The sequence below is a fragment of the Xiphophorus maculatus genome, chromosome 4 (genome assembly GCF_002775205.1).
Source record: "Xiphophorus maculatus strain JP 163 A chromosome 4, X_maculatus-5.0-male, whole genome shotgun sequence".
NCBI lineage: Eukaryota > Metazoa > Chordata > Actinopteri > Cyprinodontiformes > Poeciliidae > Xiphophorus > Xiphophorus maculatus.
Window position 1 is genome coordinate 21,669,330 of NC_036446.1, and position 10,154 is coordinate 21,679,483.

The window sequence follows — 10,154 nt, forward strand, 5'->3', positions numbered from 1 at the left end:
CATTAGCATCTCTTCCACCCTGTGTCCACCCCTGATTACCGCTCCAAAGCCCGTCATCCAGCGTTTAAGCTTTGGGACCACAGGGATTGCCTTTTTAGGAGATGCATGGACACAGCTGTCCAAGACAAAGAAGCTGAGGGTGATAAAGCAGTGCTATCATGTTTGTGTATGTGTGCGTCCAGCCTTGCTACTCAAAGTTAGTTTGGTAAACTGATAGGAGAACCTTGAAGATGGAAGGCAAGCAGAGCTGTGATGCAGCAGATATGGAGAAAATGGCTGGAAGGGTTTGAAATTCGAAAGATTTTTGGTCTCTCTTCATTGTCCCATTTACCGTTCACCTGTAGAAGGTGGAAGGAAGACCTGCAAGGAGATTCATTCAGGGGGGTATTATTATCTTAACTTGAGCTGGGTGTGCCATTAAGAGAAAAATCCGGCAGCATGGAGAAGTTTAAAGCAGCCATGGTTCTCGGTGCCGTTGGTGATGCTTTGGGCTACAGGAAGGGTCGCTGGGAAAGCTGCACATCAGGCAAGAAGATCCAAGAGGAGCTGGCGTCTCTGGGGGGACTGGAGTCCCTGAAGCTGGACCCTGACAACTGGCCCCTGAGTGATGCAGTGCTGATGCACATGACCACAGCTGAAGCCCTCATAACAGGTATGTGAAGAATTAATTTCTACAAGGATGGTGGTATTTTTGTTTGTGTCAACACTGAGAAACTTGTAGCAGCTTTAAGTACAAAAATGTACTTAACCCTTCGCATGAAACCAGTGCTTTGCACATTGTTAGAAACATCCAAGCACCTTGGATTGGATTAAGGATACTTCAACTCACTCCTTTGAACATATAAATATACTTTAATACTGTTCTTATTTTGTTTTGTTTTAAATTTATTTTGCTTGTATATAATTTTGCTTATTTTTTATTACACTACATTCAGCAAAGTCAAACTACGTTAGTTAGAACAATCTAGAAAGACTAAACTAAGTAAGATGCCATCATTCGTCATTGCAACCGAGCATCAAAGTCTTTGGAAAAAACATGACACAGACTTGGGGATACCAGTTGTCACTTATCAAGTTGCATTTTTGCTACATATCATAGCTACCTATACATATATAGTACATGCTGCTATACATATACATGCTACCTCCCCTGTAGTATGTTACTGGACCGAGAATCCAAAAAGTCCAAAATAGACTACATTGGAAAAGTCGATCCTCTGAACAATGGTGGATCAGTGACCTCTGTAATCTACTAGTATCATGTTTGGCTGTACATGCAGCCAATAGGTAGCCACAATAGTTCTGAGAAAAAATAGTGATGACATATTTCAAGATTAGGAATCCCTATTTAGCAACCATCCAGCTTGTAGAGACACCAGCTGGATAGACAACAATGTATAGAGAGTAATGCATCATGTTTTTGTTTTTAGTCATACCTTCCAAAGTTCAGATTTATGAAATGTCATTTATGCTAAAACAATACAATCTTTTTTTCTCATTTCTAGCTGATGAACAGTTTAACTTGATCAAAGAACAAATGAATCATCTCATCATTCAAGCAGTTCTTCTGTACCGTTAAACGTGATGACGCAACTCAATGTTGAAATTAACTGACTATTTTCCAAATCGCAAATGTGAACGGGTCAGCAATTTAGTATGTCAGCAGATTATTTCTTCCATGCAAAGATCACAGATACAATGTTCAAAGACAATTCAAAGTTTGCTGAAGTGACATTGTTTTTTGACCACAGGCATTCTGGTCCTAATCTGTGTTGTGGTGGAGTGGGGCTAAACTTAGCTCATTGCAGCCCCACTTATCTTTCTCTGCATGCCAGTCATGAATGACTCCTAACCACTGTGTGTATGTGTGTCCAGATTACTGGTGTCTGGAGGACTTGTACAGGGAGGTGGTGCGTCTCTATGTGGAAGCCATGGTCTCTCTCCAGGGACGAGCTCCTGATCCAGGCACCGTGGAGCCCTGTGTTCACCTTAAACCTCATAACTTCCTGCTCGCTTGGCATACACCTTTCAATGAAAAGGGTAGGTTAAGATTAAGATTTAGGAAGCTTTGTGTATAAACTAAACATAAATACAGTAAAAAATGTATGTCCATCTCCAGGGTCTGGATTTGGAGCAGCAGCCAAAGCCATGTGTGTTGGTATGAGATACTGGCAGCCTGAGAGACTGGATAACTTGGTGGAGGTCAGCATTGAGATCGGCAGAATGACCCATAACCACCCAACAGGTGATGTGCTGGCAATTTCAAACTTCCAATGATCCAGCAATGATAGGCCAAATATTGGGTTGCTGTTTGACTGTTCGGTAGATCTACTTTTGTTGATTCTGTTTCCCAAAATCTTGCTTGAACATGAGCTGTTCATCCTGCTCCTTGGAACAGGTTAAGGACATAAGTTAGCTTTTATGCAGGTATGTTGGAGCAAGGACACAACTAAAAACTGCACTGCACAGGCCTTCAGAGACAATGAGTCCTCTCTTATGAACTCTTCTTGTCCAGCTTCTTTTCTATGCATAACATAACCCTTTTAAAGACGCACAGGCCTATACAATTTCTCTACTTAGCATGAGCATGATTTACTTTTACACACTGTTTCAAAATCTACTCAAATATCCACTTGAAAACAAATCTTTTAATCTCAGTCGAACTAGACCAAAGCACATGGTTCCGTTTTATATTTGTAGTATCAGGAGAGCAAACGCTTTTTCCGACAAGCCTTGCAAATAGCCGATTTGCATATGGAAATGATTGTTATGGCGACCTGCAATAGACTGGCGACCTGTCCAGGGTGAACCCCGCCTCTCACCCGGAACGTTAGCTGGAGAGAGGCACCAGCACCCTTCCTGACCCCACTAGGGACAAGGGTGTTAGAGGATGGATGTTAGTTAGTTAGTTAGTTAGTTAGTTAGTTAGTTAGTTAGTTAGTTAGTTAGTTAGTTAGTTAGTTAGTTAGTTAGTTAGTTAGTTAGTTAGTTAGTTATGGCGACTTGGTGAACCAGTTCTCTTTAGATACAGTTTTACTTACTGTATTATCCTCCTGTTTGTGTATCAAGACAAACCTGGATTGTACTCTAACCTTATTTGTCACAGTTCCAGCTGTACAAAACATTTTAAATTAGAACTACGACTGATACGATGAACATGTTTAGGCAACAAAGCCATTTTCTTATTGCCATGTCGTGACATATAACAATGACTGCAAATCTGCTCTACTTGAAAAGCAGTGCCGACTTGTCTTTCCCACTTTGATTAGTGGTTGATAGAAATTAGACTTTTTTTTGTAACTTCATTCTTATACCTTATAAAAAGAAGCCACAAATTGAAGGTTTTTGGAATCTGACTATAAAAAAAATAAATAAAAAAGTAAAAACGTAAAAAAAAAAAAATCATCAGGTAGATTTATGTAAATTAATAATTGTGAAGGTGCTGTAATATTCTTTTGTCTACAGTCTGAAGTGCCAAAGTCACTTTTGATGTCTCTCTCTTCTCTTGGCTTAAGGCTTCCTCGGCTCCCTGACAACAGCATTATTTGCATCCTTTGCAATCCAGGGGAAGCCTCTTGTGACTTGGGGCCGTGAGCTCATGGAGGTCATCCCCCGAGCAGAGGAGTACTGCAAGAAGACAATACGACACATGGCAGGTTGGACTCTGGCCCAGTCTAGATCTTTTTAAAGAACAAAACCTAAAACTTCTGCATGAAAAAGAGATAATCAATATATGTTATTACAAATTCTTGTGCATTTATGTAAAACAAAGAAAAAAGTGATCCCAGTAGTGCATTTTCTACATTTGTTTACACAGAATATCAGGAAAACTGGTTTTATTTTGAGGCTAAGTGGCAGTTTTACCTCGAAGAGCGAGAGATTGACAAGGATGGAAAAAACAAACCATCATTTCCTGATGGCTATGATGCAGAGGAGACTGATAAGGTATGTCATTTGGGGTTCTTTATTTCTCATACTATCAAATCAACGGATTACAACCCTTTGCAGACACAGGCCCTTTTTTTCCCTCAAAGCAGATGTACAAGCGTTGGAGTTCAGAGGGTCGGGCAGGGCGGAGAGGTCATGATGCTCCCATGATCGCCTACGATGCACTTCTGGCCTCAGGAAGCAACTGGGCAGAGCTGTGCAAACGAGCCATGTTTCATGGAGGTGAGAAACTTTGACTTACAGACCTGTACGTTTTACAGAATTGTGCAGAAAAAAGCAAAACAATCTAAAATTTCTTTATTTTAGCTGACTTTAAATAACTTTAGTTGCGTTTTTAATTGATACAGTACAGTATTGTGAAGACAGAAGAACAATGTGAGTTAAGGCACTCTGTAAACATGTTGTTTTAGGTGAGAGTGAAGCCACGGGCCTCATCGCTGGCTGCCTCTATGGCCTCATGAACGGCCTGAGCCAGGTTCCTCAGAACCTACACCGGGATTTGGACAAAAGAGAACGGCTGGAGGAGTTGGGAGAAGCACTCTATAAAGCAGCTTCTGCAGAGAAATGCACAGAGAAGTAATCCTGATCTTCACTGAGCTGAACTCTACTGGCTGTCAGAGGAACTGAGCGCGACTCCTCACCTTGCCCAACACTCTCCTTCATTCCCTGACTAGTTTTATGAGTGATGCTGTCCTCTTCTCACCGCTCATTCCTTGCTCTCTTTGATTTTTTCTGTCCACTATCCACACATCTGTCAAAGGTTTTTATGAAAAGGTTTAATTGCATCTCACTAAAGATGCGTAACTAAGAAAAATTAAAAGAAAGGAATTAGCCTGACTTTTTTTCTTTGAATATCTTACTTATGATTCATATGTAATCAGTTTTCATAAATCCAGATATCATGCTGTTTGCTTAAAAGAACTGTTGTCTTGATTTGCCGGTGACAGAGTTGTGGGGAAAGAAAAAACCTTCTGCTTTTTTAACTTTAGTAACTTGGAGATGGGGGAAGGTAGATCTTTCTTTTCTCTGACTGATGCATTTTTTCTAAACCTAACTTTTATTAACATGAAGCACAAAGAGAAAATAATTCAATCTAATCAGCTTACAGTTTGAGCAAGTGCTGTCAGTGAAGGCATGAGAAAACCTGCTTCTGCAGCTGGCTTTTGCATAACTAATTTCCTTTTGAATCAAAAATTTTCAGAAAAAAATTCAAATATACAAGTTTAACTTTTTAACCTTTTACCTATCCTTAGCTTGATGGTGCAATTGGGATTGGTTTAAAATGAATAAAACTGTTAGGAATGTCGAGTTGTGATTATATTTCCCTGTACTAAAATTATCCCTGTACTGTATTAAAGTATTTGCACAATATTTGTATTACAATTTTAAACCACAGAAATGTTAAAAATCTGTAAAAAACAACAACAACTTTATTTTATGCATGCATCAGCCAGGATGGGATTCTCAGAGTGTAATACGGTGTGTAACAGGAGTGTAAAATTCAGTGGTCTCTTGGTAATTGGCCTACACGATTAGAATATTATTTTTGGTGTTTTGCGCTTGATAGAGTTGAGCAAATTGATTATATATACATACAGTACAGACCAAACGTTTGGACACACCTTTTAATTCAATGAGTTTCCTTTATTTTCATGACTATTGACATTGTAGATTCACACTGAAGGCATCAAAACTATGAATAACACATGTGGAAATATGCACTAAACAAAAAAGTGTAAAACAACTGAAAATACCCCTTATATTCTAGTTTCTTCAAAGTAGCAACCTTTTGCTGTGATTACTGCTTTGCACACACTCTGCATTTTCTTGATGAGCTGTGCCCTGTCAGGTTAACAAGTGGGATTTCTTGCCTTATAAATAGTCATGAAAATAAAGAAAACCCATTGAATTAGAAGGCGTGTCCAAACTTTTGGTTTGTACTGTATATATAATTAAATATATATAATTAAATATTCTAAAAAAGTTAAATTCTTCTATCTTTTAAGCCAGCAAAAAAAGTCAGTCAACTGACCTGCAGTGTGCAGTAACAGCTACTTTTTGCTTCATACAGACGGAGAAGACTCCAGTCATTTTGACACTTTCCATTTCTTACACTGCAGGAACAGAATGACAGAAGAGCTTCGCGGTTTTTAAAGCATAACTTTTTAAAACCTTGGTATACCTTGATACTGGTAACCAGTCCACACCTAAAACAAATTGAACTGACTGTGTCTCACTGTCTTAACATATATTTCAAGCTTGCTTTTTTGATTTTCAAGCCAAGTTCTTTGTCTTGTTTGGCAGCTCCTTACCACAGTTCAAAGAACTGTAGTCTGGAACATTTGATCAGCTTCAAATGTGATCTAAATCCTAAATCCTTGCTTTTGCTGCAGTAATAAGAGAACTAATGAAATTGACAGTTCAAAGAGGGCAGAGATTTTCACTGACTGATTAACAAAGTTAATTGTAGCAGGTGAAGTCAGAGAATGTTCCTTTTAGAGTTTAGAGAAATTAAAACTGCTTTACTCTAAAGGTCACTTCCCAAATTGCTGCTAAGGATCTTGGTGTCAGTTTCAAAAAGTCTTGCATGTCCTCTATTCTCCATAGACCAGATTGTTGGAAACCTGGAATCAGCCCCGATGTTGGTGCGTTGAGGAGGCTGCTTAGAGACCCCAAATGTCGACCAGTGCTCCGAGGGATTTTTGAGAGTCTCCTGCATTATCTAATGCACGATCTGCTCAAGAGGACGACCGATAACACAAGCATGAAGACACCAGAGTCTAGCACCACATCACAAATTCACACAAGAAACACTGTCAAATCTGATTTGCAGAAGGCAACAAGAATTCAGTTTAAGAAAGGCATCATAGCCGAAAGCAGTTCCAACACTTCTGAAAGGTGCAATGTCAATCAAAGTCAGTCAAAAGCAGAATTGCCATCTCGGCGCCTTACCACGTTCCAGCTTCTCCAATCTAAGTTTTTAAGGTCTTCGCCCAAACCTTTTAGCACCAATCAGAGGGCGGTAGGAATTCTGTCTACCAGCAGGGGGGTACAAGGTCAAGATAACATAATTAAAAGCAGAAATCACAACACAGACACCAGGAACAAAAGACTAAAAAGACGTGGCAGTGTGAAAGAAATTGTTGCCAAATTTGCCCTAGCTGTGCAAAAACAACAGGGATCTAAAACCTTGAAGGAAGAGCCGATCAAACATAGACGCATTGGAAGAGGAATCCTCCTAAATTCCTTAATGACGAGATTTGAAAACATAGCCATTGCATTTAAGAAAAGTGATCTATTTTTATCTCACAAGCAGGCTTGTGGGGGAGACAGGGTTGCATGTCAAATAAAAGAAAAAGTAGCTGGTGTTGAAAGAGGGAAACACCAGGTGACTGATCAAACATTCAACAAGCAGAACCCAGGGAAGAGCCAGCAGTGTAACTCTGTTGTGCAAGAATCAAAAAGTAATAAAATTATAAGCGAACAACAGCAAAAGCCAGACATTTTAACTAAAGCAAATTCACACACAGACGATAAGAGTCATCTGAGAGCAGCAGAGTCCTTGGATCAAGAGATTTGCTTTTCACTAAACCAAATGAAAGGTGAAGTTCATGATGTTGATATTGAGGATAAAGGTTCAGAACAATTCAGCCAAATCCCAGTCATAGAGGCCGAGCTTTTTCAAAAAGTTAAATTTGCAGAGATAGAAGTACTTCCTTTAATTTTTGTGACTGAATGGTCACTTCCACAGCCCTGCAAAGTTCTTCCTCAGGAGGAAATCCCAGTAAACTGGCAAAGAGCCACAGTTTTAATCTGCTCCCTTGCCAGGTCCAAATGTATAGATTCCTCTCCTGAACTATCTACGAGGGAAATTAAATCTGAGGTTTATGAAAACTGGGAACAGGACAAGATATCAGAGGAAACCCTTGGAAATCTGCTGGGAAACCTGGAATGTACTTCCAGGAATTTAGAGGGAGTTGAATACAAAAAAACAGACAGCATAGCTGACTCGAAAACCAAGCCATATTCTTTGGAATATACCAATGCAGAGATCAATCTCCAAAGACCAAAGCATATTCAAGAAACGTTTTCCAGGTCTGTCATTCCATCCATTTACAGATTCTGTGGTGAAAATAATCAGATTGAGTCAACCCCACATCCCGAAACTATAACTCCTCTCTCTGAAAATCAGCTGTCATATTCATCTCTGACTCATCAAGGAAGTGATGTGTCTCGCTCAACGGAAGATATTGAAGACAAGGACAGATGTCCTCATGTCACTTGTCTTCCCGCTGTAACAACCAGAACATCAAAGGGTGGAGCTGAAGCAACACACAAAGAAGCCATTGAAGAAAGAAATGAAGATGGAAAACTATCAGAAAAAAATCATATTGGAAAGCCGGGAAATTGTAGCCATTTGGAAGAGATTGCTAACAAGGAGGCATTTGCAGACAGTGAGAGAGATAACGCAAAACAGAGGCCAAAGTACAAAACCATCAATTACGCAGATTCTTCAGTGAAACAAACATATAAGCCTAAAATAATACGATTTATGGACACCTTCACGTTCTAGGTTTAGTGACCCCAAGTCAGAATCTGCTATAACTAAATAGTTACTGCTAATTTTGGCTTACCTTGTTGTTACATAGAGATCTTTGGGTTTTAAAAGAAGTGTGAAAGTGAAAAAAAATATTCAAAGTGAATAAATTTGTATGTGAAGCCTGAATAACAGAAAACTACCTCTACCTTTGCAGTTATATTTTGTGTAAATTAATGTTGTCAAGTAGAATTTTATGGTCGGTGGGGTATGTTGCTTTAAATATTGCATATCTTCTTTATGACACAGTATTGTCCAGCCTTGAGTGTTCAAGCTTTAAAAATAAAATAGCTCATTCCTGTTGGTATCTAAAACACATAGTGTAACAAGTATCTTTACAAGGCTGTTTACAAAGAAGACAGTGTTTTCTTTTGACCTTGTCTTATTACGTCTCTCATTCTTTTCCATGTGATGTTACAATATCGCAGCTACCAGACACTTCTCGGCTGAGCCTACACTGGTACAAAGTGAGACTTGTTCAGAGTAGATAAGCGCTCACACCACAGACCCAAACATGTCCACAGTTGGAAGTGAAGCTGGTGATACAAAACCCAACACCTGCAGGCAGGATCATGCCACCGTATGATAATCTGAATATGAACTTTTTCCTGCAGTTTTACTAGAGAACAACACAAAATGAGGACATAAAAATTTTAATTCTTAAAGATGTTTAATTCAAGAAGAAATTGTGGGGAAAATGCCTATTTATCTGTGTTAAAATGGAAGGATTTTGAGAGACTTTTCTCCACTTTTAATGTGACATTTAAATTGTATAGCTCAAATGAAAAAACAAACAAATTTGACAAAGGGACAAATATAAAAAGTAATAAAGCTTCAAAACCTTGGTTACATAGCAAACATATATTTTATGGAGTCACCTTTTGACGTAATTTTTGCATTCAGTTTTCTCTGGTAAGAATCTGTCTACATCCCACTTCCTGCATTGGCTGCAGTGTATACCCACTCAGCCTTCTCCAAATCTTTCTGACTAAAAACATTTGTTGACCTCAGGCCTCTTCATGTAACCTCACATATTTTCTGTCCCCTTTAACTCTGGACTCTTTCTCATTCCAAACATAATGTATTTTTTGTGGTTTCATCTGTTGATGTTAACATATACTCACTGTGATGCTAAATAAATTAATTTTTACCTTCAGTCTAAGGTCAAAACAGATTGTTCAACAGTTATTTCATCCACCTATACAGAAAAAAGCCAAATTTCATCTGAAAAAGGTGGAATTTGGCTTTTTTCATTACTTTTGCTGCATTTTAGTGCTTTTGGTAATATGCGATTGTCTGTTGAGAAGCGTGGCTTATTGTGATCGCATTATTTATTTTTTTAAATAACATTTTGTATTGTTCAAACTAGTAAATATTTTTTCCTGTCTGTTAAACAGATCACAGGCAATAAAACAAACCTAAATTAATAAGAACGCGTGTATTTTATTTTAGGAAGCTATTCTAAAAAGCATTAACAATTTTAGACCTGGTGAAGCGTGTGTTTGTATTTTCTTGCAAATATAAACACAAGAAAATAGCAGGATTTCTACTTTGTTACGACATTAAAAGCAGAAATCGTAACAACAACAAAAACTTTCCACTTTTCCTC

The 10,154-nt window shown here is 38.6% G+C and overlaps 1 protein-coding gene across 3 annotated transcripts; it reads left to right on the forward strand.

Moving 5' to 3' along the window:
* Positions 1 to 56: 56 nt before the first annotated feature.
* On the forward strand, positions 57 to 9,345 carry adprhl1 (ADP-ribosylhydrolase like 1). Of its 3 annotated transcripts, none has more exons than XM_023331872.1 (8): positions 57 to 652; positions 1,876 to 2,040; positions 2,120 to 2,245; positions 3,516 to 3,656; positions 3,818 to 3,945; positions 4,035 to 4,170; positions 4,359 to 4,524; positions 6,556 to 9,345. In XM_023331872.1, the coding sequence occupies exons 1-8, from the start codon at positions 439 to 441 to the stop codon at positions 8,519 to 8,521; spliced, it is 3,042 nt and encodes a 1,013-aa protein (XP_023187640.1). In that variant the 5' UTR covers positions 57 to 438; the 3' UTR covers positions 8,522 to 9,345. The 3 variants fall into 3 exon arrangements, with proteins under 3 accessions (XP_023187640.1, XP_023187641.1, XP_014327152.1); XM_023331873.1 differs by having other exon boundaries at positions 4,038 to 4,170; XM_014471666.2 differs by lacking the exon at positions 6,556 to 9,345 and having other exon boundaries at positions 4,359 to 5,557.
* Positions 9,346 to 10,154: the final 809 nt, after the last annotated feature.

What these genes read in the sequence shown, in the direction of transcription:
- adprhl1 (XM_023331872.1), top strand. Translation starts at nt 439, where the DNA reads ATGGAGAAGTTTAAAGCAGCCATGGTTCTCGGTGCCGTTGGTGATGCT. An exon ending in GACAATACGACACATGGCAG is followed by an intron (nt 3,657 to 3,817) that starts GTTGGACTCTGG and finishes TTGTTTACACAG; the next exon opens with AATATCAGGAAAACTGGTTT. An exon ending in ACGAGCCATGTTTCATGGAG is followed by an intron (nt 4,171 to 4,358) that starts GTGAGAAACTTT and finishes ATGTTGTTTTAG; the next exon opens with GTGAGAGTGAAGCCACGGGC.